General features: G+C 37.7%; 1 protein-coding gene across 2 annotated transcripts in view; it reads left to right on the top strand.

Moving 5' to 3' along the window:
• Positions 1 to 27,055, top strand: part of Setdb2 (SET domain bifurcated histone lysine methyltransferase 2) — a 34,477-nt gene that overhangs the window by 5,601 nt on the left and 1,821 nt on the right. Inside the window, exons 3-14 of one of the 2 annotated variants that reach the window (XR_013109339.1) lie at positions 3,242 to 3,367; positions 5,068 to 5,133; positions 8,087 to 8,183; positions 11,993 to 12,553; positions 13,396 to 13,512; positions 15,086 to 15,255; positions 16,327 to 16,525; positions 17,229 to 17,328; positions 17,834 to 17,927; positions 20,361 to 20,701; positions 23,288 to 23,376; positions 25,166 to 25,363. Coding sequence is in view for 1 of the 2 variants with exons in the window: in XM_034498938.2 (XP_034354829.1) it covers positions 3,242 to 3,367; positions 5,068 to 5,133; positions 8,087 to 8,183; positions 11,993 to 12,553; positions 13,396 to 13,512; positions 15,086 to 15,255; positions 16,327 to 16,525; positions 17,229 to 17,328; positions 17,834 to 17,927; positions 20,361 to 20,701; positions 23,288 to 23,376 (1,960 nt within the window). In the remaining variant the exon portion in view is untranslated. The remainder of the gene's footprint in view (positions 1 to 3,241; positions 3,368 to 5,067; positions 5,134 to 8,086; positions 8,184 to 11,992; positions 12,554 to 13,395; positions 13,513 to 15,085; positions 15,256 to 16,326; positions 16,526 to 17,228; positions 17,329 to 17,833; positions 17,928 to 20,360; positions 20,702 to 23,287; positions 23,377 to 25,165; positions 25,364 to 27,055) is intronic. The other variant, XM_034498938.2, reaches the window with a different exon arrangement.

Below are 27,055 nucleotides of genomic sequence, written 5' to 3' on the forward strand. Positions count from 1 at the left end.
GATTGTGTGTATGTTTGTGTGGGGACTGGAGATCAACCTTGGGCATTATTCCTCCAGTACTACCTATCCTATTTTATTTTGTTTTGTTTTGTTTCATTTTGTGACACGGTCTCTCATTATCTTGTGGTGTTCCTCCTCTGGATTAAAATTACACCACTACACCTACCTTCTTTTGAACATGATTCTAGAGATTGAACTCAGGTCCTTATGCTTACAGGGCAGGCACTTTACTAACTGAGCCTGCTCCTCAGCCTTCATCAAGGATGTTCTTAAGTAAAAATGATAGCAAAGATCACAGTGATAGGCATAGGGCAATGCCATTATTTTGGTTTGTGACAAGATATCAGTAGCTCTACCCAGTACCTCTGTGCTATCAGTTAATGTCTACAAACTGTAAAAGCAAGTGCCTTGCTGTTATTTTAAATGCGTGTGTATCATGTTGGGGATAAAACCCAAGCTTTACACCTAGTAAGCCAACATTCTACTGCTGAACTACTCCTCAAACCAGTTGAATGTTACTTTAAAAATAGTTAGATCTTATATGTTCTCAAAGTTCTCCCTACACCATTTTGCTGATTATAGACTCAGGTGTTTTAGAGATCCTCTGAGCCTGTCCAGCGTTTTGACATTGCAACATAGAATCATCTACAAAGTTCACATGTGAGAACACTACAGTTGAGTTACACAATAACAAAACACAAATCATGCCACTCATGGTGACCTGTTGCAGTAATGGAAACCCTAACTAAGTTTACTATGTGATGTTGGGCCACATTCACTGCAAATCTGGGGCACCTGTGACCTGGGGTCCATCTGTCAGACAGCCCTGTGTCCTCCAGCTTCTCAGTGTATATTGTTAGGTTAGTATTGATGCACTTACTGAGTATCTCATAATTAATCTAGTGAATGAATTCAGATCACTATGATTTTGAGTATTTCTTTTTACAAAGACTGTACTGGTTTGTTTTGATACAAGGTAGAGTCAGGAGAGAGAAAAGAGCATTAGTTGAGGCACATGAGATCTAGTTGTAAGGCATTTTCTCAGTCTACAATGGGAGAAGGCCCAGCTCATTCTGGGTGGTGCCATACCTGGTCTGAAATGCTGGCTTCTATAAGAAAGCAAGCTGAGCAAGCCAAGTGAAGCAAATCAGTAAGTAGCATCTGTATCATCAGCTCCTGTATCCAGGATCCTGCCAAGTTTGAGTTCCCGTACTAACTACCCTCAGTGGTAAACAACAGTGTGGAAGCATAAGCTAAAACCCTTTCCTCCCCAGCTTGCTTTTTGTTCCTGGTGATTTGTTGCAGTTAGAGAAACCCTGAGCAGAACAGGCTTTTTCAAGCCTTTTACTGTAGTGATGTTCATCTTCTCTATAAAGTTCTTATACTTCTTTCATTATGGATATGTTCTTGTAGTAGTTAATACTTAGTTGAATAAGAAATAAGTTTTGTACTTGCTTATATTACTTGTAGATATCTTTTTGAAATATCTCAACTATTTACAGTTTTAGACTATTATTGCTTCTTGGTCTTTTAGGTAAGGTCAAGTGTAGAACTTGTTCTAATCACACAATAGATTATAGCTGAACATTCACACATTTCACAAATAAGTAAAGATCAGAAGCAGAAAAAACCTGGAATTGTTTAAAGTGCAGTCATTTATACAAGATTTTATATTTACAGTGAAGTGAAAGTCACTCATGTTCCTCCTTAATTTGTTGATTTAGTCTCTGGGCAGAAATGTTGTGAATAAAGTTAGTATAATATAATTAGGATGCCTCAAGGAACAGTACCTGTATTTAAAACCCAGAACAAACGCATGTGAGCTGCTTAGTTGGTCATTGTTATAGATGTAGACAGTTGCATGTTTTCTTTGATTGGCTTTGTTTTCGTCAGTTTGTTAATTTGTGTGTGGTATACTGGGAATGGAACCTGTTTCCCAGTTACCCTCACTGTGTTTCAATGAGCATGGCCTAACTCCTGTTGTCTTAAATTGTATTGCTAGTCTCTGTTAATCAGTTCTAAGATGAAGTAGCTACTCTGACTTTTTGTCAAGTATTTTCTTTCAGAGCAATTCAGTGAAAACATGTTAGCATTTCTAGTAATATTCCATGAGATACACAATCGAACAAACCAGTGGATTTGATCAGTGCCTTTGGGCATCACTGCCTCTGTTCTCAGCTATGACAAAGTTGTATATAGTTCCAGAAAATTTTGATGCTACAAAAGCTATTTTTATTTTTTCTGATTTTTTTTCTTAAATTTTAAATTGTAATTACTTATAGGGAACATCTAATATGTGAATGCAGGTGTATGTTGGGAAATGCTCAGATATGGGTTCCAATAACTTTTTAATTTTATTTTTCAAATATTTATTATTTTATTTTGATGGAAACATTTAAAAAAAAAAAAAAACCTCCTCTTAGAGCTTTTAAAAAACACAGTGTATAACCTGTAGTCACCCTGTTCTACTGGAGAATACCAGAACTCCTTTCTAACTGTAACTTTGTTGTCTGACCAACCTCTCCTCATCGCTCACACTGTCCCCGACCTGTGAATAACCACTGTTCTGTTCTTAGCTTCTGTAAGATCAGCTGTCTCATAACCTGCATGAGTTTGAACATGCCCTTCTGATCTTTTTGTTTCTGACTCACTTTACTTTGCACAATAATACCCTTCAGTTTTCATCGTATGGCTAAATAGTATCCATTGTACATATATACTTTATTTTTTTTTAAAGCAGTTTTTAAATATTTCTAAATCCTTCCCATTTGATGTCTACCTCTAATATAGGCAAATCTCTAATGTGGATGGATCTAAGCTACATCCCCAGCCCCAGTTTCTGATATATTTTTAAATTTAGCCGCAACGTGTGAGATACTTGGGTCTTGTTCTTGATGTCTAGATCTTTGTAAGGAAATATGATCTAAATCTTTTTTTTTTCCTCAAAGAAAGTGTTAGACCAATTGAATCATATAGTAAACTTAGTTAGGGTTTCCATTACTGCAACAGATCACCATGAGTGGCATGATTTGTGTTTTGTTATTGTGTACCTCAACTGTAGTGTTCTCACATGTGAACTTTGTAGATGATTCTATGTTGCAATGTCAAAATGCTGGACACGCTCAGAGGATCTCAAAAGACCAATTGAATCTTAATTTCTTAATTTTTGTTTAAAAATGATATCATTTTTTTCTGTAACTTATGCCTTAAAGAAATTGGTGCAATTTTATTAAAATCTTAGGCGATGCAAAGGCTTTCTGGATGCAGCTACAAGATGATGGTAAAGTTGACTTTATGTTTGAGAAAACAGAAGATGTCCTATATTCACTGAAACAGAAGATAAAAGATGGGTCTGCCACAAATGGAGGTATGAGAAATGAAGACTTGTGATACTTCCTACTGTTATATACTGGGAATGCAGTATAATGTTCCTGCTGTTTATTATAAACAACAATTAAGTACTTTTCTAAGGCCCTAATGGGAATTTTATCTGCTTTACGTATTATAAATTTGCTTTTCCCATATGTGGTGGTTTGTATATTCTTGGCTCAGAAAGTGGCACTATTAGGAGGTGTGGTCTTGTGGGAGGAAGCCTGTCACCTGGGGGTGGGCTTGAGACCTACCTCCCAGCTTCCTGAAAGACAGTCTGCTCCTGGCTTCCTTTGGTTGAAGATGTAGAACTCTCAGCGCCTCCAGTGCCATGCCTGCCTAGATGCCGCTGTGTTTCCTGTCGTGATGATAATGGACTGAACTTATGAACCTATAAGCTAGCCCTAATTAAATGTTGTCCTTTATAAGAGTTGCCTTGGTTATGATGTCTCTTCATAGCCATGGAAACCCTAACTAAGACACCATACAGCTTATGAAGTGGATAAACCTGAGTAGTTACTGAAGGACTCCTTCACCATGTGTGGCCTAGAACTCCTCTTAAGCACTGGCCTTAAGCACTCTTCCTTCTTTAGCTGAAATTAGACTGCGATTTTCTCCTTTGTTTATACTTTTTCCTTTTATACCTTCATGCCTGAAGTGGAGGGGAAGAATGTTGCATAAGTAATACCTGCTTCTTGTATAATGTTGGCATAAATAGGAAAATCTAACAGATTTTTTTTTTTATTCCATCATTTAGACAGCTGGTGTAGATAGGACTCATTAGTGGTAGAAGTCATGACCTGCATGTGTAAAGCCCTAGGTTCTATCCCAGCATACAACAGCATAAAAATTTCCTGTCTCAAACAGAACTTCATATACAAGTTTTGAAAGCAAAATTTTAGTTTTTTGTTTTTCTATGTGTTTTCAACTCTAGTTGTTTGGAACATGGGGCTCTAAATTTAAGATCTTCTTCTGGCTCATTAGGATACAGGCTTGCAAAAGCAAAGCTGTTTCCAACTGTTAATACTTTTGGCTGCTCTCACCATGTGGTCTGTAGCCCTTGGTATTCTGAAACCCAGAAGATGGGTGGGGACTAGTGGTGGGAGGGGTTGTTGTTTTTATCTTTGGGGTTTTTGTTTGTTTACAGTTTTGTTTAAAAGTGGGAAGAGAAGAATTCTTGTTTCTCTGCCTACTCTGAAACAGGTTTATAATTACGTGGGAGAGATGAGGTAAAGCCAGCAAATAATGCATATATTTTAGCTGAGGTACAGGTTAAAAGTTCTTTGGGAGCAAGTTCCTCCTGTTACTGCCAGAGGTTTTTTTCTCTCAGCAGGGAATCTCTGCTATACTATGCTTATGACATTTCAGACACTCATGATAATTTATTGGGTTTTTCTTCTTTAAGAAACTTAAAAAAATTTAAAGATTATTTCTCAATCTTTCGTGAGTGAGATGGATGTAAGTATGAATACAGGTCTATCAGTTTTAGTTAATTGACCTAAATAGCTGACTTCAGACCTCATTTCCTTTGGCTCTGTCACAGATGATAGGCTTTTTTCAGGGAGGCATAAAGATTCAATGTCAGTTGTTTAGTATTGGAGTTTGGTAACCAGAATGGAAGTGATAATTGTGTTTATCTCCCCCTCCTTTCTCTCTCTCTCTCTCTCTCTCTCTCTCTCTCTCTCTCTCTCTCTCCAGACTATGTCCAAGCAATGATTCTAGTAAATGAAGCGACTCTGAGTAACAGTCAAACACTGGAAAAGGGTATGTTCATTACTTACTCCAATCCTGGTATTCTTTGTTCTTTCCTTGCCAACCTTAATCTGTCAAATTAATTAAAGGTAACTTGAGACAACATAGAAGATCCATATTGCTAAGTATTATGAATCACAGTTTCCTTTATGAAGAGTCCTACCCCTCCGGAGATAGGGAACACACTCCTACAAAGCCCTAAGAAGAATGAAAGTTTATGTGTTTTCTTTATAAAGTATCATGTAAAGAGGGCAGATAGAATTCTACGAGTCCAGAGCATTGTGAACCTGTTTTCTAGAAAGAGCACTGTTAGAAAGGTACATTCCATTATAGATGAGTTGATGGTCTTGTTTGTTGTTTGCTTGGGGTTTTTTTAAGCTTAGTTTGAAACCTTCAGTTTTCTAAGAACTAAACATGTTGGGTTTAAAAAATCAAAGATAACAAAGAAAAACTTTATTTATAAGACTTCTGATATTAGATGTGTATTTGCTGGAGAGGTAGTTCAGTGGAGATTGTTTTCTGCTTTTCCAGAGGACCCAAGTTCAGTTCCCAGCACTCATGTTGGGCACCTTACATTCACCTGTAACTCCACCTCCAAGAGCTCTGACACCCTTTCTGACCACTGTGTGCACCTGCACTAATGTGCACATAACTCCACCATGCAGACACATCATATAGTAACAAAAATCTCTTTTAAATTTTTTGATGCAATAACTCAAGAAACTGGAGGAAATGATTTCATCCTCTTAATAGTTTATTATGAAAAGTGTAAGATACAAATTAACAGCCTGGTAAAGCAGCATGTGGGGACAAGGAGCCTGAATGGGGGTACTCCAATCTCAAGTTTGGGGAGTATGCCACCCTCCTAATACATAAATGCTTTTATCAAACTAAAAATCTCTGGCACCCCTCCCCCATTATTTAAGGTATTTGTGGAGATCTCATTACCTAGGCATGAATACATTAATATTGACCATTGGTGATTGATTCTGTCTCCTGCCTCTGTTGCTTCCTGAACCTTGTTCAGTCTGAAAATTCCAAGCCTGTAATTAAGCTTTGTTATTTTCTAGTGGAACAGCCAACATGCTGAAGCTCTCTAGAGATTCTAGTTAGTAGTTCTCTCAGTAACAATCTAGACAAACATCACCCTAGAGGTTCAAAGCCCTTAGAAGTGTTTGGAACAAAGACCAGAAGTTAGAGTAGAAGATGCTGCTCTCTCCCTGACACTCGGGAGATTACAAGGAGTTTAATAATTTGATATGGAACTAGGGCAGACCAGATACATATTTCTTGTTATGCCACAAATACCAAGACTAGAAAAGATAGTTTGAAGTTATTTTATCAGTATTATCATTCCATAAATTTTAATGTATCATAACTGCGCCTTATGTTTTGAAAGTGCATTTATCAAATTTTCATTTATATTGTTAGATATGCTCAACAAACTTTGCTATCAAAATTTGGAGACTTAAACTTTTTAGTGCTATCACCAGTATATTTTGGAAAATGGTTTTTTCATTATTCTTAATTTCAGTGCTAATGTGTATTTTTACAATAGGTTCTCAAAAAAAAAATCTTTGCTTTCACAGTATTCTTTGGTAACATTTAAGATTACAAGGAAAGAAACTTTCTTCTGTGTCTGGGGTTGCAGACTATAAGTTAGACTCAGATGTACAGTTGTATTGATCCAATGTACATAGAAGTGTCATAGAAGTGAGTACTCATCGGAGCAGTGAGTTTTGATTAGGAGGACAAGGTAAGGCAGAGGGCACTTCTAGACAAACAAGTGGGTTCTTAGAAGTGAGTGGAAGAACAGAGAAGCAGATGTGATTTTTGAAAGGTAAATGAGTCCTGAAGAAAATAGATATGATATACTATACATTGAAATAGTGTCTGCATCGGCATGGTGCTAACATCCTTCGTATTTTGAAACTTCTGGAAAAGAATACTTGCAATTTTTTCTTCCTTTTTTTTTTCTTTTTGGAGATTCATTTTTAAACATTTAAAAGAGGAGAGAAAGCTTTTCCTGCATTTGTTGATTTTTCAAACATTTCAGCTCAACAATCCTTTGGGTACTATAACACCTCTGCACAGTTTCAGAATTAACATACCCTTCAGGGATTACAGTTTCATGGGGGAAGGGGAACGGTAACAAGGAATAAATCCTAAGAAATAATTCTTTTCCTCTCTAAAATAACTTATTTTCAACTCAGTCGGATTTTTTGTTTGAAGTCATTAGCAACAGAAATGATATGTCATGATTTTATGTTTTATGTAGTCTCTTCACCTGAATTGCAACAATTTTTTGAGGACAAAATATATATAGTTGATAGTAGAGAAAATGGCTTGGTGTTAGGGTCAAAACAAGCCCTTGGAAACTCAGTCTGTACTCCCAAGATACTGATTAAACACTAATTACTTTTTCTTCCCTTGCTTACTTGCAACTGTAATTACTTGTTGTTTCCCCATAGGAAAGAACAAGAAACTAGAATAGAGGGTAGAAGATACACAAGGAAATAATTAGACAAATAGATCAAAAGAGGGAATCCAATGCCTTAAACCCTGTCTCCTCCAACACATAGTTATAGAACAATGGAACAATGAGGAAGCAAAAGATACCTAAACTGAATATTTTGTGGCCTTTAAAGGCCTGGAAACACTAAGCCACTTGTTTATAAAATATAGGCACAACTACCACTACTTTAAATAACTATTATTTTGATTAAATTGATATCAAACTCATTCTCAGGAGTAATTTCTTCAAATTTTTAAAATTTATATTGCTTTCTTAATATTTTTGAAAATATTGGCAATCTTATGCCTGAGTCTGAAAATGTTAGTATCTTTGGAAATTTTAGTGTTCTATTTGGGCAGAATTTTTAATCAGTGAAAATATTATTGACTATTTTAGTGAATTATTTCTAACTTTGTGTTTCTGCTGCTCATGTTTGTACTTTCCCTGTAGATCGTATACCTGCGACTCAGAATGAGCAGGAAAACAAATCAGAGGCACTTCCCTCTCCGTCAGGTGAAAACTCCTCTCCTGAGACCTGCACCATTCCGTATGTATATATTGTCTGTGTTAGTACTCCTTCAATATGCTGCTTAATAAATACCCTGTAATTAACTCCTTCTATAACATTTAGCTTAGGATGTCTGTGTTTTATTAGTCAACTGAAATCTTCGAAATCAACTTTGAGGATATTTAAAATATTAAAATTGCTTCCAGTGTCAGCTCAGTGTTGACAGCAGCTTGTAAATTATCAAGTGTGAGGAGCTTTGTCTAACCCATTCTCTGTCACGGAGTTCAGTGAACATTCCTTAGCTTTCAAGAGACTTACCCAGGAGTACATCTGATACCTGCCAAACAACAAGGCCAGCACCAAAACCTTCAAATGCTGATGAAATTCCTAACTTGTTTCTCTAATCTTTTTCCTTTCAGCTAAAATTAAACTAGCCCTTAAAAAATTCTCAAGAAAATTTTTTTTCTGTCTTACTTTCCTATCTTTTTGGCCATTGTAGATAAAAACTGTTACATGTAATTTGCATTTATAAGTAGTAGAGATGTCTTGTTGGGTTTTCTTTGTTTTTGTTTGGTTTAGTTTTTCAGACAAGGTCTCACTAGGTACCTGAGAGTGGCCTTGAACTGTGACCTCAGCCTCCCGGTTGAGATGTCAATGTAGCTTGAGTCTCAAAACAACTTAATATGCTCATACAGAAATCTAAGTCCATGCTTTAATAACTCCCTAACTGTGGCTCACAAAACTTTGTTTTAGTTAGAAATGCTAACACAATATACAGCATAAAATCTCATTAGTTTTAAAACACAGACCCAACCATTCTAAGATGTTGTATAAAACTGCCCATAACCTTAGAAGATTATACTGTAGGTACATAATTATTTTTTATAATAAATTAAATGTTTTAAAGATATTTTGCTAGTTTGTTTGTTTTTAGAGTACAAAGTCTATAAATACACTGTGTACTCAAGGGAAGAGTCACTGGACGGAGGCTTTTATTTTAAAGATGTATTTAGTTTATTTGAGTGTTCTATCTGCATGGACACATGTGTGCTAGATAGGAGCATCAGATCCCATTACAGGTGGTTGTGAGCCACCATGTGGTTGCTGGGAATTGAATTCAGGACCTCTGGAAGAGCAGCCAGTGTTTTTACCTGCTGAGCCATCTCTCCAGCCCCATGCTAGTTGTTTTTTGTCCACTTAAACAAACCTAGACATGTCTGGGAAGAGGGAATCTTAACTGAGAAAATGCTGCCATTTGGCAAACCTGTAGGGCATTTTCTTAATGATTGATGTGGGTGGTGCTATCCCTGGGTAGGTGGTCCAGGGTTGTACAAGAAAGTAAACAGAGCAAGCCGGAAAGTAGCTTCCACCATAGCCTCTGCTTCAAGTTCCTGCCTGATTTCCCTCAGGATGGACTGTGAGCTGAGACTTGCAAGCTAAAATGAAATCTTTCCTACTGGAGTTGCTTTTGTTCTTAGTGTTTTATCACAGCAATAGAAACCCTAACTAAGACAGTCATGATATATGCTATGGAAACACATAGATATCTGATCTTTATTATCTTTAGACGTTAGGCTCTTTTAATTATTTATTTTCCTTTTTTAGAGACAGGGTCTCATGTAACCCACACAGGTCTTGAAATTGCTTTGATGCTAAGAACATCCTTGGTCCTCCCTCTTTTCCTTCCCAAGTACTATGATTACAGGAGTACACCATTTAAAATGTAGCTTCTGTTCTTACAGTTCATTTTATTATGAACTGGAAGTCCATTTTCATCTTGACTGTTTTTCCCCTTGTGGTGTTTTCTTGAGACACTCTGTAGCCCAGGTTTGCCTTGATTCTTGGGATCTTCCTGCCTTAGTCTCTTAAGTACTTGGCAAGTAAGAGGCATGTGTTTTGGAACTTATTTTGATATATCAAGAAGACCTAACTTGAATTATACAAATAAAATAAAATTATTCTAGATGTTCTTAATTAGTCCTTTCTTTCTAAACTTCTGACTTAATCATACCCATGTTCTTATAAATATAGTTCACAAAATGCTCTCAAATGTAATTTTTGAAACAATATTAACAATTTTACACACTTCTAAAGCAAATCCTCTCTCTCCACTTCTCCTTTTAAACATGCTCTGAATATTATTTGTTTATCTTTTGAGGTTAAAGTTATTCTGATATTCCCCAATCCGATCACTTTGTTCCCCGAAAGTTCTGGTTTTCACATCTTTGAGAAAGATAATTTTGAGTTGGAAGACATATAGAGAAAATTGGAAGGGATAGAAAATTCATGAGTGTTAGCTCTTCGTAATAGTCCACTGAGACTGTGGAAAGAGGATGGCAGTGTATGTGCCCATCATCAGATACTAGAACTTTACATTCTCCTGGTAGTATGGAGCTTTCTCAGGAAGAATTTAATGTTTGTTCTGCTAGTAGTTTGGTTTGTTCTATTTTCTTTCTTTCTTCCTTCCTTCCTTCCTTCCTTCCTTTCCTTCCTTTCTTCCTTCCTTTGTTTCTTTTTGTTGTTGTTTTTCTTTTCTTTCTTTTCTTTTTTTTTAAACCATTCTGGACATCTGACCAAAGACTTCATGCATGCTAAGATGCACTATATCCCTGAGCTGCAACCCAGATCCCTCAGGGTTTTTTAGAAGAAAGCCTTATGCTCTCTAGACGCTATGCCAGAGTTTAGTTATCTTCTAATGCAGAAATTTGGATAATCTTGTTTACTGAGACTCCTGAAGTCCTCAAAGAGGCATTTGGGTTTTTATAAGAAAATACATTCTTATATGTGTTTTTTTTTTTGTTTTTTTTTTTTTTTTATTAATCAAGTTTATTTTTTTTAATGTGGGTTCCTGTTGACTAGTAATTTTTCTTAAAGGGATATAAGAATAATTAAGAACTTGGCTAAGGATTTATGTCTGAGGGTGTTCATCAAAATACTAACACAGAGACAAATCAGAAATAGTTCCAAAATTAAAAGATATGTTAACAGTTGATAGTATATTGTTTACCCATTAGACTGAGAACCAGAAAATTCATTGATGAAATTGTGTACATAGCCAATTGGAGGAGCTTGTCCCCTGAGGGAAAAAAAAAATAACCTGGCAATATTAACAAAACCTGGTTTATAGTAGTCTAATGTGGTTAGCTAACAGGAATGGCAGGGATAGGAATCCACCATGAAGTTGCTACTCACAGCACTGTTCAGTGTGTGGGAGTTCTGTGTTTTTCACTGTCTATAACACTAAAATACAGTTTGGAGATTTTGAGACAAACGTAAATAAAATACCTGTTTTAATGTATAACAGACACTTCATAATATAAAACTTATGTTCTTTGTAGAAGTTTAAAAACTGGGTTCAAAGTACAAGAATTTTTTTCAGACTTTTTCCCCCTTAAATTGAATACCAGTCCCATTTTCTTTTGTTAATTCTCAGAATGTCAGTAGTATTGACAAATATCTTACATATTGTAGGAGGGGAAATCAGTTAAAAATTGTTAGATGCAGGCACTGTAAAGAATTCGTAACTAATTCTTCAGCTAGCCTTAGTTTTGCTAGGCAAAGACTTAACAAATCACACATGAAGAAATGTGTTCTCAGCTCTTAAACACGTCCAGGCTGTCTGTGTGTCGTTGAAGCCTCGTAGACAGTCACAGCTCTCATTAGGCTTCCTAGAATTGTCTTAGTTACAGCTGACCTCCAAAGGCCTCCAGAGTATATAAAGTATCTCAGAGTCGAGGTTAGCTTACTGCTGTCCAAGAAAATAAGTAATTGTCACCTTAGTGTGCAGTGTTTTTAAAAATGAAGTTAAACTATAAATTTGAGTTATAATAATTATTTTATTCTAATAGATCTACAGGAAAAAAAGAATTCCTCCCTGTGAACAATAAAGCTGAAGATTTAGGGAAGAAGGCACTCCCTTTGCATGTATCTTTCCAGCGCCATATCTGCTCCAGGGCTTGCCTGATGGAAACACCATTGTCCTTGGAAGGAGAAAACCCTCTGCAGCTACCAATCAGATGTCACTTCCAAAGACGACATGCAAAGACAAGCTCTCATTCTTCTGCCCTCCATGTGAATTATAAAACGCCCTGTGGACGGAGTCTACGAAACATGGAGGAAGTTTTCCATTACCTGCTTGAAACAGAGTGTAACTTTTTATTCACAGACAACTTTACTTTCAACACTTATGTCCAGTTGACTCGGAATCACCCAAAGCAAAATGAAGTTGTTTCTGATATGGATATTAGTAATGGAGTGGAATCAGTGTCGATTTCTTTCTGTAATGAAATTGACAATAGTAAACTTCCACAGTTTAAGTATAGAAAGACAGTATGGCCCCGAACATACCATCTGAACTTTTCCAGAATGTTTTCTGATTCATGCGACTGTTCTGAGGGCTGCATCGACGTGTAAGTAGAAAAACATGGCGTTTCAAGCATGTCTTCTGCATGTAGACACATTTGTCTAGTCTACTGTGTTCCAGTTTGCCATTCTGTCTGTCTAAAACCAGTAGACAAATTGTCTAAAATAGATGAAAAAAGATATCCTGTTTCATAACTGCCCAAAATGGCAATCTGCAATTTACTTTTTCTAAGGATGAGTATATATACTGCCATAGTTATAATAGCAATTACAGTGTCATTGATGAGTGTCATAGATGCTCAAACACTTTAAATATATTCTCTTCATCATCACAAAATCCTGTGTGTAAGGTATTATATTTCTCTCATACAAGTAAAGAAGTTAGTCTCAGAAATAAACTCAAAGAAGTCACAGAGCAGACAAATTGGAAAGGCAATATTTGAACCTTTGTTCCTGATTTTTTTTTGTTACTTGTTATATTTTACTTTTACAAATTAAATGTCATTCCTGGCTGATTTTTTTGGAATGTAACTGTGTTCACAATCTGTGGTAGAAGAACATAACTAAGACTATCAAGAAATGAGCATCTGCTGGGGAAAACATTCATTTTGAAAAGTTAAAAACCCAGATAATTAAATGTCTGTTTGAAGCTCAGAGAGCTCAGTGCAGTTTATATTAGTTGAAATGAGCTCTTAGTTGGTGCTATTTCTTAGAGGCCCACGGCGTTTAGAGAAGTTTCTGTATCATGCTTGAGCAAAACCTCTCTTATAAATAAACAGCTACCATTTTTAATGTCATTTACACTTTTACCGAGTCTCATAATGTTTATGTTTTGTTTTTATTCTCACTTCTCTATCCCCACTGCCTTTTTTTTTTTTTTTTTTTTAAGAAAAAAATGTGCATGTCTTCAGTTGACAGCAAAGAATGCCAAAGCATGTCCCTTGTCACCAGATGGAGAATGTACTGGATATAAATATAAAAGACTGCAGAGACTCATACCTTCTGGGTAAGAAACCTTAGGATTTGTTGCAGGTTGTATCTATGAAGGATGTTACATTTCTTACATTATGTGCATGGGGGTGCAGTACCCGTGCCTGTGTATGCACACCTGGAAGCCAGGTGTCTTCCTCAGTCACTATTCACCTTGTTTGGTTTTTTTTTCAGATAAAGTCTCACTGAGCCTGAAGCTTCCCACTTTGACTAGACTGTCTCTGCTGTCCACTGAGGCTGGAGCTACATATGTGCTCCACCATGTCTAGCTTTTAAATGAGCTCTAGGGATCCGAACTCAGGTCCTCATGCTTGCATAACAAGCATTTTACACATTTTGCCTCCGACAGGACTTTTTTCATTACGGTGTACAGTCTTATGGGTTTCATTTATATTTGTTTCTAATACTGAAAATCTAAATTATTAAGAAATAATAACATGAAACCATTGTATATTAGGAATGGAAGTCAGTGACCACACATACATTAGAATATATTTAAATAATCACTCATCTATTCAAGTCTGGCTCTTCAGGAAATGAGTGACTCTGAGTAGCCATTTTCCCATTAAAACATGACTATAGCACATGGGAGGCAGAAGCTAAATGAGTGATACTGAGTTGAAGACCAGCCTGAGCTACATGAGGAAGCTGTTTCCAAAACAGATGAAGGGGCTGAGGAGCTTACTCAGTACGAAAGAGCATGAGGACCTGAATTCTAATGCCGAGAACCTACGCAAAAAGCTACACATGCCTGTCAGCATAGTGCTATTAGAGGCAGGAGATATACAATCCCTGGGGCTTGCCTTCAGGCTCAGTGAAGGGATCCTTCTCAGGGGAATAAAGCAGGCTAGTAGAGCAGACACCTGACTTTCTCTGCCATCTGTGCTTATGTGTGTGTGTGTGTGTGCAACGCATACATGGGCATGATTCCCCATTCACAATTTCCCCCCTCACTAATAATAATAAAGATATATACTTAGAGAAGGTGATTGAAAGAAACTAACTTGACAGTTAATAATTTTCAGCTTATCGATTAATACTAAGAAATAGCACCAATAGAACTAGAATTAGAAGAGTTTGATCCTAGATATTTCCTTTACATATTTTAAAAGCTAACATTATTGTGTACTGAACACTAGGATACATATCTTGTAAATACTGACATGTAGATGTTAATGAAACAGCCCTGTCGGTTAAGCTCTGTTATATAAATTTCTTGATTGAGGTTGGAAAGATGGCTCAGTGCTTGCTGTTCTTCTAGAGGACTCAGGTTCGAATCCCAGCACCCACATGAGTGTTCACATTCAGTTGTAACTCTAGTCCCAGGGATTCAGTGCCCTCTTCTGGTTTCTGTGGGCACCAGGCATGCACATGGTACAGTTATATATACAGGCAAACCACTAATACACAAAACATAATTAAAAATAAATTCCATTTTAAAAATAGAAACTGTAGCTAGTCAACCCAGGCAATGGAACCTTACACATTCACATGTCCTTCAGTTTCATTATTAGTTCAGTGAAGTAGCAATATATACTTCATTTTGCTTTTTTAACTAATTGATACCATCTCATGTGTATTATTGCCAGCATTTATGAATGCAACCTATTCTGCAAGTGTAAACGACAGACGTGTCAAAACCGAGTCATCCAACATGGGCCCCAGGTGAGGCTACAGGTGTTCAAAAGTGAGAAGAAGGGCTGGGGAGTACGATGCCTGGATGACATTGACAAAGGGACATTTGTGTGCATTTATTCAGGTAAAGCAAAGATTTGTTTTTTAAAGATTTATTTTCTATAAGTAGGATCTCTATATATGTGAACATAAATTGTCCTAGTCAGAGCCATTGGCATGCAGAACAAGATGTAGGGGCAGTACAAAAGGAGACAAGTAACTGAACCTTGGGTCCAGAAGGGCTGAGATGCCATAAGGTACCAGGTGCTTCAGAAAGGAAAGGTTCTATTTCACCAGGGCTTGAGACTTAAACGGCACATTGTCTCCACGGCAACAGATGCTCTGGAGTGAGGGAAGAAAACTTCTAAATAAAAAAAACCTAATGACTCACTTACTAAGGTAAAAGCAATCAATCTAAAGCTCCTTAATATTTTGAACTGACTAGAATTTCACAAGTTAATATTGTAGCTCAGACAGTAACGTTAAGCATCTCACTTAGTTTCAGGGACTCCAGAATATTGGTCATGCTTGAATCTGTCACAAACCACTTACATACACATATACTACCCAGCCTGCCTAGACATTCTTTCTGTTTCTCAGAATAGCCCTCTAGTGAAGCTGTCTGCTCACACTAAGTGGTGTCCTGGAAGCGTCGTTGACAGTCTCTGCAGAGCCAGAACATGACCTAAGGCTAACCTAGGAAGATGAGTGGTGATGTCTAGCCACCGATTCTAGCTTGATAAGTATAATTTTGACTCTTGAAAGAAGATGGATTAAATGAGACAGATTTTAATATTAAACTGAGTTTGTGCATAATAATTGATCGAGGTCACAAGTTTTAAATAGGTCACTTTTCAGAAGAGTTTAAGATTTCAAACTAAAAAAAAATCAAGTCTTATCTAGAGTGTTTTTGTTTTTACATTACTGTGGATCTTTATAAAATATCAAAATGGACTGGTGCTTCTTTCAAATAGCTCATATTTATCATGAATGTAAGACAGTAAGTTTCCCGTTAGTCTTTTTTTAGTATCTTGGAATGGTTTTCTTTGATATATTCTAGAATTTGTAGGGTGAGTTTATCGCTCTAGAAACAAGGTGCTCCTAGCACAGAGAAGACAGATACCAACTGTTTTGTACACTATGTGTTTTATTTTAGGAAAGTTACTGAGCAGAACCACTCCTGAGAAAACTAATATTGGTAAAAATGGAAGAGAGCAACAGCACATTGTGAAAACTTCATTTTCCAAAAAGCGGAAAATAGAAGTCGTATGTTCAGATTGTGAAGCACACTGTGAAAATCCTAAAACTGAGGGATGTCCTCCTGAGTTTAGCAGTGATCTCAAGGAGCCTGTTGTGTAAGTAAGAACTCAGAAATGTTTGGGGTTTGTCCCCTCTGTGTCTCTCTTTTTCTCTCTTATCAGCATTCCTTGCCTAAACATCATCTTACCTCACAATTTAAGTTTAACACTTCTAGAAACCCAGTATTCTTACTTAGTATCTAGCCAGCATAGTTCCTCTGTGCCTCATTTCTGAGTTCACTGTGGATAACTTTCATCTGATTCTTTATGAATGCTATACATTTTAATTTTCTGTATCATTATTCTCTTTGGAAAGCTTTATTAAGGTCCCTTAATGTTTAAAGACACATTTTAAAATTACTGATATCTAATGATTGTCGTTTTCTTTCTCCATTAACTAGTGTAGATATTATATAAATTAATTTCTTTAATATTTTAATTTTAAGTTTATGTGTATGGGTGTTTTGCCTTATCACTTGCTATGTTATCACTTGTGTGCCTGGTGCCCTCAGGGGCTGGAAGTGGATGTTGGATCCCCTGGAACCGGAGTTACAGATGATTCTGAGCTGCCCTGTGGGTGCTGGGAATTGAACCATGTCCTCTGGAAGAGCAGCCAGTGCTCTTAACCACTGAGCCATTTCTCCAATCTCTAGATTAATTTGTAACAATAATGGAAGTTTATGAAGTAATGATGCTACCTATATTTAAGGTCTAATAAAATGAGGTTTTGGTGATTCACAGAAAAACTTTTCTGTTTTAGGGAAATGAACTATAGAAATATTTCAAGAACTCAGCATCATACAGTCATTGGAAGACCTAAATCCAAGAGAGCTGTTTTTCATTGCAATGAGGAAAACATGGTAAAAATTACAAAATGAAACTGAGCTCACCTGTAATGTTAGTGCCTTGGGGGGTGAGGGGCAATTCAGGAGAGTCATGAGTTTGAAGTCAGCTTGGGCTACACTATCTTGGAAAACAAGAGAGATGCCTCTCCGAGTACATCAACCATTGTCTTACCTTTCCAGTCTTTACGGAAATATTTATGCTACATAGTACTATGTAGGATCTATTTTGTTGCTTTGAACATACAGGCTATGTGCAAAAGTCTGAGTTACAAATTTATTATGTTTTTAGCCCAGATAATATCTTGACAGATTTGTAGTTGTAGCTTACGAATGTGCCTAGAGATAGTTTACAATCTGTCTGTGTCTACACTGTGTTGGCCCCACCTATGCTAGGGCTCCTTATCGTCCCAGCTCTGCGACTTTTCAGACCTAACCAACTGTATGTGAGCTATAGAGTGATACTGCTAAGTACTTTTTCCTGGCTTAGAAAGCACCGCTGCCTTTCTTATTCTCTTTGAAGGGATTTGTTTGCCTAGATTCTGCTGCCCTAGAAGATAAGACCGGATTTAAATCAGCTCAAGAACACTTGAACTCTAAAGCTTGGAGAGCTCACGGTAGGCTTCATTTCTTTATGGTTGCCTACTTCCCTGCCTTTTTGTCCCTTTATTTAAATCTACAGCTCTTTTCCATAGACTTCATAACAAACTGATGGGTTTATCAAGTGGACATCAGTAAACTGTACTCCAAATCTGGCCTGCCAAATGTTAATTGTGATTGATAAAAGCATGCTTTTTGTTTTTAAATAGTTGAGAAAAAATCAGACAGTGTATATAATATTTCTTGACACTTGAGAATTAGGTGAGCTTACGAGTGTCCATGAATGAAGTTTTAGTGAACTGTAAGCTGTAGGAATTGATTTACAGGTTTCTGTTTTCCCTCTACATGAACATAATTGAATAGTCACAACAGAGACCATATAACTGCTAAATTCTTGGTGATTAGTCCAAAATTTATAGGAGTTTGCAGACTTCTGGTCTGATTTCAGCAGTGACCTACTGCACGGAAGAGGGGTTGAGTGGACAGCTCTGTCTGCATGGTCCACAGGTGTTGTCTGTGGCTTTGGAAGTGCTATCCAAAGCAGCCACATTTCAAATCTTCCTTTTGGACTCTTAAAGATACATCGCTCTGGCAGTTCAGTCCACACCACTGTATAGGATGCTCAGTGTAATGCTAGCAAGGGTATAAATCAACGTCCACAGAATAGAGTACAGTCTCTGCATGATAAGTGTTACAACTGGGGCAGACCTGGGTTTCTGAATTTTTGTATTTCAAAGGATCCCTCAGTAGAGAGATATGAATGACAGATGTCCTGTTCAGGGAACAACTGGACAGCCACTGCAGCCTCTTCTCCCATTTCGTATCCTTTATCTACAACCTAAACTCCCCAACTAGTGTTGAAGGATAAAGTGGTGGAGGTATGGCTGCTCCTTGCTGGGGAAGTTCTATTAAGAAAGAGCATTTTAGTAATAGTTCCTTTACCCTTTAATACACGTGAGCCATAATGAGTATGGTTGCTTCAGCTCCTTCACTGTCTGCATCATTTGCTAAGTATCGTTAGCAGGCGGTCCAAATAACACCATATAACTAGAAGAAAGTGTCAGGATCTTTGACCAAAGAGCCATATGATAATGATTTCACCAGAAGCCTTTATTTTTGGGAAATATAATTTCTTTCTAATAATATTTTTAATTAACAGTTACATATATTTCTCAGTGTACTGTGGCATTCATTATACACTGTATAATGATCATTTACCTCAGGGATTTGTCATTTCTTCCCTATTGGCTATTTGAAAATATGCCATGAATTATTTCATCCACTGTTATCTTACTGTGCTGTCTGGGACTTTAGAAGTTACACCTCCTAACAACTGCACCCATACACTTACGAGCAACCTCACGCTGCTCCCTCTTCCTCGTCGTAACCACTAGTCTGCTCCTGCCTCTTTCACATTAGCTTTTTTTTTTTTTTTTTGGAAAAGAAAAATACCTCCAAAGATTTTTGCCTCCCCCTCTTTTTTTAAAAAAAAAATATTTACCTGTTTATTTGAAGGAAAAGAATATTCATGTATGTATAGCATGGCCAAGATTAGAGGACAGCTTTTGGGAATCTGTTTTTTCCTTCCACCATATGGAGTGCCAAGGATTGAACTCAGAACTTCAAGCTTGGCAGCAAATATTTTTACCCACTGTATCATATCGTCTGTCTAGATCAACTTTTTAACTGAAGTATAATGGGGGTGGGCATTGGATTGTATTGCACGAGTGGGTTGTTTTTTTTTCTCTTAAGGATTATATTGCATGAGTGGGTTGTTTTTTTCTTTTAAGTACATGAATTTACTTATTCTATCTGACATGAATTCATACCTTGTATGTTCACAAATGGTTAATTCCATTATGGGTGCAAAACCTGACTAAACAGCTCATCACCTTTATTGGTTTATAAAAGTACAATTTTTGACTGGTCATTTAGTAAAGGCACCAAACATTAATATGTATAATAAGCCCTTGGAAATGCAGTTGTTTTTGGAGTTTAGGGAAAAAATAACTCCTGACAGTTTTCTTAGGGCTATAACATGTTAAAGGCCTAGCCACTCCCTTTGTTGCATATATCTAGAATATACTTAAATGTAGATTCCAGAGTTGATGAAAAGAAAGTCACTTTTTTTGGATTTGCTATTAAATACATTAATGAGAAACCAACATGTAGATTGATTAAAAGAGGTGATGCCACGGTAAAAAGACAGGCTTTAGAAGCTGGGCGTGTGTGTGTGTGTGTGTGTGTGTGCAGTTCCCTGCATGAGTCAGATAAATCTTCTAAGTTCCCCAGACTCAATGTTTTCATTTATAAAGTTCAAGTGATACTGCCTACATTAACATGTGTTAAAGATTAGGGCCAATTAAAGCAACTGTCATCTAACTTAATCTTAGCGCTATTACCCAGACAATTATATGTCCTGACAATTCCTTCCTAACAATGTCTACTAGAGGACTTAAGTTCAAATCAAGTTGGAGATTCTGAAGACAAACAGCTGACTGAATCAGATGTGATAGATATAACTACAAGTAGAGAAGACACTTTCCCAGTACACAGGTGTAAGCATGCAGCCATATTGAGTAGTAAGAACATTAAGCAGGTGCTTGAAGTCCCAGTAAAAAAGTCCCAAGAGGAAGAGCCTGCAGCCTCTCAAAGCCAGCAGGTCTTGTGTGATGAGGAGCTGCCAAGTGAAAAGACAAAGATTCCATCTGCTTCCCTGATGCAGCTCAGTAAGGAGAGTCTGTTTCTATTGGATGCTTCAAAAGAAGGAAATGTGGGCCGTTTCCTCAATGTGAGTATCAGGGTTGATATTCCTGTTTTTAAGCACTCTTTTCTTTAAAATTTATCAGGAAGATAAGATTAATAGATTCTAAAGACAGAACAGACTACCCAAGTCAGTCCTCTGTGTATCTGTGCGTGCTGTTTCCTGATGTTTAATTTCTGCTGCTAATATTTTGGGTTTTTTTTTGTTTTTGTTTTTTTTTGAGGATCATACTAACTAATATAAATTGATTTGCATTAGAGAACTTAAGAAATGCTGGGCATGGTAGCTCATGCCTGTAATTTCAGCACTTCTCAGGCTGAGGCAGGTGGGTTTCCTAAGTCTTAGACCAGCCTGGGCTACAGTGTCAGAACCGGTCATTAAAACACAAAACAAAAACAAACAAACAAACACCCATAAAACCAAAGAATGTCAATAGGTCAAGAAGTTTACAGGGCTGGGAGAATGACTCAGTAAAGTGCTTGCCAAGCTATCATGAGGACCTGAGTTTGGACTCCCGCACCCACATTTAAAGCTAGTGTGGCTGTATGCATGCCTGTAACCCCAGCACTCTCATGGGTAGAGACAGAAGGCTGGTTAGGCCCAGTTTCAGTGAGAGATGCTGTCTCAAAGGATTATGGTAAAACATGATAATTCTGAGTATCCAACATTCTCCTCTGACTTCCTCATGACATACACAGACATGTGCATGTACACAATACCACACACACACACACACACACACTTGTAATCCTAGTACTGGGGAAAAGACGGGAAGATGCTGGGGCTTACTGGCTTGTCTAGCCAATCATCGAGCTCCAGGTTCAATGAGACTTTGTTTCAAAAAATAGGGTTATAAAGGATGAAAATTTAAGGTGAAGAGCAATCCAGACATCTGTCTGACACTTGACTTCCAGCTTCCACAGACACATGCAGATATGCATGCATGCCTTCACATGCACATGTGTGCACAAAATACACACTGTTTACAAATTCAATTGTATAAGTTGCAAAAAAATATTGGGAGCTAATCAGCACTGAAGCTGAATGACGGCCATATATGAGGCTATTGTAGAGGCTTGATGTCTTTGTGAGTCTTTTCATGGTAATAAACATCAGTATTGAGAAAACAGGACAGCTAAGAATACTGGAATGGAGGAGGTACTGAGAGAACCATTATGTTCTGAGCCTTGGAAAGAGGTTATGTGGCTGTGTTGAGAGAAGTCAACTACTTATACATTCTCCTTTCAAAGTGCTAGTTTGGGTTAGGATATAAGGATATTTCGCATATACTCTTGGTGTTAAACTCTGTCAACACTTTTGTTTGTTTTCAGGGCCTTCGCTATTTATTTATTTATTTTACATTTTTGAGACAGTGTCTTTTCTGTGTAGCCCTGACTGTCCTGAAACTCACTGCCCAGTTAGAGCTTTCTCTTGAAAGGTATTAGCTGCCAATTCCCCTGACCCCATTCTATGGCTCTTGTTTATTCTTGCTCTTTTTTTTTTTTTTTTTTTTTTTTTTTTAAGTTCTGCAAATGCAAGTAAATACATGTATGGTGTTGGTCCTTTTTTGTATACCTTATTCACTTTGTGAGTGTATGAGTGTATGTGTGCCTGTGTGTTTGGGAGCCTGAAGTCAGTCATGGGTGTTGTTCTTTCAGTGATATTCACTTTGGTTTTTTTTAAAACAAGGTTATCCATTGGCCTGGAGTTCACTAATCAAGCCGGGCTGTCTGGCCAGCAAGCCCCAGGGATCCTCCTGTCTCTACTGCTCTGGTCCTAATATGAGCATGTGCCTCCATACCTGGATCTTTCACATGGGGTCTGGAGATTGAGCTCAGGTCTACATGCTTGCATAACAAGTCCATTACTGACTGAGCTATCTCTTACATTCACTTTTGAGCTGACAGTACTCTCCTGAGTTTATTCTGTATCAGTACACAGGAGCTCCTGGTCTCCTATTTTATACTCATTTATTTTGTATGTGGGTGAGGGCGATGCACACAAGCCACATGCGTGTGTGGAGGCTAGGGAATAACTTGGAGACTTGTTTCTCCCCTTTTTACCTTGTAAGTTCAAACTCAGGTTGTCTGGCTTGTTGGTAAATGGCTTTCCTCACTGAGCCATCTCACTAGGCCTAATTCTTCTTGTTAGTATGTGTCTCTTTATATGCTGCACAGATTTCCATTATGTTCATTTTAACTAGTTCCCAAGAGGCAGGTATTAAGATTATTTCCAAGTGTTTCCTGTTTAAAAACCAATATTTATTAACAATCTTACACATAGATATCTATGCAGATGGTTCTATACAGAACATTTTTAATATAGTGTTGATGAGTTGAAAGATAAGTGTATTTATAATAATATTAAGTACTGACCAAAAAAAAAAAAAAAACTCTATTGGGGGTTTTATTTTGTATTTCTATCAGCATGATGTCTGAATGGCTATACTGAATTGGTTCCTGCTATTAACTACACTGCTAAAAACTGGTAGATTGCATATTACTTAAACTGAGAAAGACAAAATTCAGTGAGATGTGTAGGAAACAAGGATATTCACATACTTTCTAAATTTTATGCTGTGTCTTACCTCTTTTTAATTTGTTTTTTTAACAGCATAGTTGCTGTCCGAATCTCTGGGTACAGAATGTTTTTGTAGAAACTCATGACAGGAATTTTCCATTGGTGGCCTTCTTCACCAACAGGTTTGTGATTTACTTTGCTTATACACTTTAATCCTACAGCTGTGACTTTTAAAATAGTAAATATGAAAAAAATATTGAAAAGATGCAACAGAACCCCAAACATCTGGTATCATAAGATAGTCAGTTTACCTAAACTGTTAACTATTCAGTAAAAATTTAGGTGGTTGGGATTTCTATTCTTAATCTCATTTAAGATTAATTTCCTAAGAAACTGAAGACATCAGATTACATAATTCAGTTCAGGAAACAGGAGGGAGAGTGCTATGTTCTCTTGTTTTGATTAACAGAATTAGTTTTTATTGCACATACTCATGAATGATATAGTATAAAAACAAACTTCTCAATATGTAGTTTTATAATTTGACTTACTTGTAAATATAAACATTTTTTACACTAGTTAATTGTATATGTTATAGAAAGCAGAGAGATTCATTTAGCTTTTTGGGTTTTTGTATAACAGGGTTTTGCCATTTATTCTTTGCTGACTTGGAACTCAGTACATAACCCAGAACTTTTTTGTTGTTGTTGACTTGCTTTTTATTTGTTTGTTTTCAAGACAGGGTTTTTTTGTAAACCTGGCCTTGAACCCAGATCCTCCTGTCTCTGCCTCCCAAGTGCTGGGATTAAAGGCATGGGCTACTACCACCAGACTGGCCCTGAACTCTTAGTCCTTCTACCTTAGCCTCCCGTGTGCTGGGATTGCTAGTGTATACCACCAGGTGTGGCTAAATGATTAGCTTTTTAACTTGCTGTCTGTACCCTCCTAACCATCAGTCAAGTAATCCGTTCTATTTTTCCCCACCTGTTTCTCTCAGTTGCTGCTTCTTACCTGTGGGTCCCTCTGCACAGACCCCTGTTACTTTTCTGATTATGTAGTTTTTTGGTTTGCTTTTGGTTTTGTTGTTGACTTTTGTTTGTTTGGGGTTTTGTTTGTTTGTTTTTGAGATAAGATCTCACTTTGTAGCTCTGGCTCACAGAGATCCACCTACCTCTGCTTCTAAAGTGTTGGGATTGAAGGCCTCACCTAGACCTTTACTTAACTTTTTTTAGGATAATGTTTTTTAATCTACTTCAGATTTACTCCCAGTCTCACATAAGGCTTTACTAATCTGTAGTATTATTTACAAGTATTAGTAAGTAAATGTAAGAGAGTTGTATTTATGAAGAAACAATGGGTACGGACATGTGTTAGACAGCACTTTTAAAAGTGAAGTAGCTGTAGGATGAGGATGTTAGAACACCCAACACACACAAAGCAGTGGCTTTGACCACCGCACAGCTAGAACGAGTGCATGAGTATTGCAAAGTTAAGGTATAGTTAGTGCTTTGAGAAAGCATGCCAGCCATTGCTATGGAACTGTATGCATTAAGACAAATGACAAGTGATTGACTTTGTTCTAGGACACTGGTCATCAAATACGTATGGCAACTATACTTGGATTTCTAGGAAATCCAATTATGAAAGAGGTTGATGTTATGAATTCCTTTTCTATCACATGATCATCATAGCCAGGTGGAAAGGAAACCAGTGGAGCTCATCATATACCTACACAGGGAACACAGCTTGGACAGCTAGGTGCCGCATCATTCAGGCCCACAGTATTTTTTGCATACTCCATGTTCACAGTTGCATCCATAGAAGGAAGGTAGACATGTAACTCCAGTTGGACAGCATGTTTTATTTAGCAACTTTCTGCAGGTTCTTCCTCGGTCTAAATGAAGTTCATGTTCTCTCTCTCTTTCTCTCTTTCTCTTTCTCTCTCTTTCATGATTTATTTTATTTTTAAAGTTCACATTATGTCCCAATTGTAGCTACCCTCCCTCCTCTCTTCCTAGTCCTACCCCTCCATATTCATTTCCCCATTAGCCTCACCCCTTCTCTAAGGAAAAGGGGAGGCCCTCCTTAGGTACTACCCTACCCTGGAGCATCTAGTTCCAGAAGGACTAAGCACCTCCTCTTCCACTGAGGCTCAACCAGGAAGTCCAGGTAGGGAAAGGGGATGATACAATTGCAGGCAACAAAGTCAGAGGCAGCCCCTGTTCCAATTGTTAGGACACCCACATGAAGACCAAGCTGTGCATCTGCTACAAATGTGTGTGTGTGTGTGTGTGTGTGTGTGTGCGCGCACGCGCGCCTAGGTCCAGCCCCTGTATGCTCTTTGGCTGGTGGTTCAGTATCTGTGAGCCCCCATGGGCCCAGGTTAGTTGACTCTCTAGGTCTTCTTGTGATGTCTTTGACTCCTCAGGGTCCCTTAATCCTAACCCCATTATTCCACAAGATACCCCAATCTCCAGCTGATGTTTGGCTATGGGTTTCTGCATCTCTTTCCATCTGCTGCTGCATGAAGCCTCTCAGGAGACAGTTATGCTAAGTTCCTGTCTGCAAGCATAGCAGAGGATCATTAATAGTGTGAGGAGTTAGCTTTCTCCCATGGAATGAGTCTCAAGTTGGACCAGTCATTGGGGTTGGCTGTTTCCTCAGTCTCTGGTCCATCTTTTTCACTTAGCATCTTATAGGCTGGACACATTTTGGGTTGAAGGTTTTGTGGGTGGACTTCCACTGGAAGTCCTGCCTTGCTACAAGAGGTAGGTATTTGAGTCTCTATATCCCTGCTGGTAGTAATATCAGTTAGCATCACCTCTATACAACCACTGAAGCCCACATCTCCTGCTGGCCCCAGAGATACCCACTACTGACTTCCATTATTACCTCTAGCCCCCTCCTGCCCCTAACCCCAACACCTGATTTCCATAACCATACCCCTATCACTACCTCTCCTACCCAGTTCCCTCTCTCCACCCATCTCTAATGAGTATTTGTTTCCCCATCTGTGTGAGATTCACACATCCTCCCTTGGGCCCTTCTTATTACCCAGTTTCTTTGGGTCTGTGGATTGTAACATGGTTGTCCTGAAATTTATAGCTAATATCCAATTATAAGTGAGTACATACTGTACATATCTTTCTGGGTCTGTTACCTTACTCAGAATGATATTCTTAAGTACCATCCATTTGCCTGCAAATTTCTTGATGTCCTTGTTTTTAATAGCTGAATAGTATCCCATTGTGTAGATATACCACATTTTCTTTATTCTTCAATTGAGGGACATTTATGTTGTTTCCAATTTCTGGCTAGTATGAATAAAGCTGCTATGAACATAATTTAGCAAATGTCCTTCTGGTACAATAGGGTGTTTTTTTGGCCTATGAGTGGTGTACCTGGGTCTTGAGGTAGACTATTCCCAATTTTCTGAGAAACTTCCAAATAGATTTTCAGAGTAGTTGAACAAGTTTGCACTCTCACTAGCAATGGAGGAGTGTTCTCCTTGCTTCACATCCTTATCATCATGTGCTGTCTCTTGAGTTTTTGATCTTAGCCATTCTGATGGCTGTAAGATGTAATTTCAGAGTCATTTTTATTTGCATTTCCCTGATGATTAAGGGTGTTGAACATTTCTTTAAGTGTTACTCAGGCATTAGAATTCCTATGTTGAGAATTCCCTGTTTAGCCTCTCGCCCTTTTGTATTTCATAAACAAGACCGAGCCTGTCTTAGGTTGTTCTGACAAGAATGCCTTCCTTACCCATCATGGAATATGCATTATCAAAAGCAATGTACTTCTGTCTTAGGTTGGAAAGGCTCTGTGCAGAATCTTACCCATCCTTGGCTTGCCAGCCTG

Source organism: Arvicanthis niloticus, chromosome 3, assembly GCF_011762505.2.
Source record: "Arvicanthis niloticus isolate mArvNil1 chromosome 3, mArvNil1.pat.X, whole genome shotgun sequence".
Classification (NCBI taxonomy): Eukaryota; Metazoa; Chordata; class Mammalia; order Rodentia; family Muridae; genus Arvicanthis; species Arvicanthis niloticus.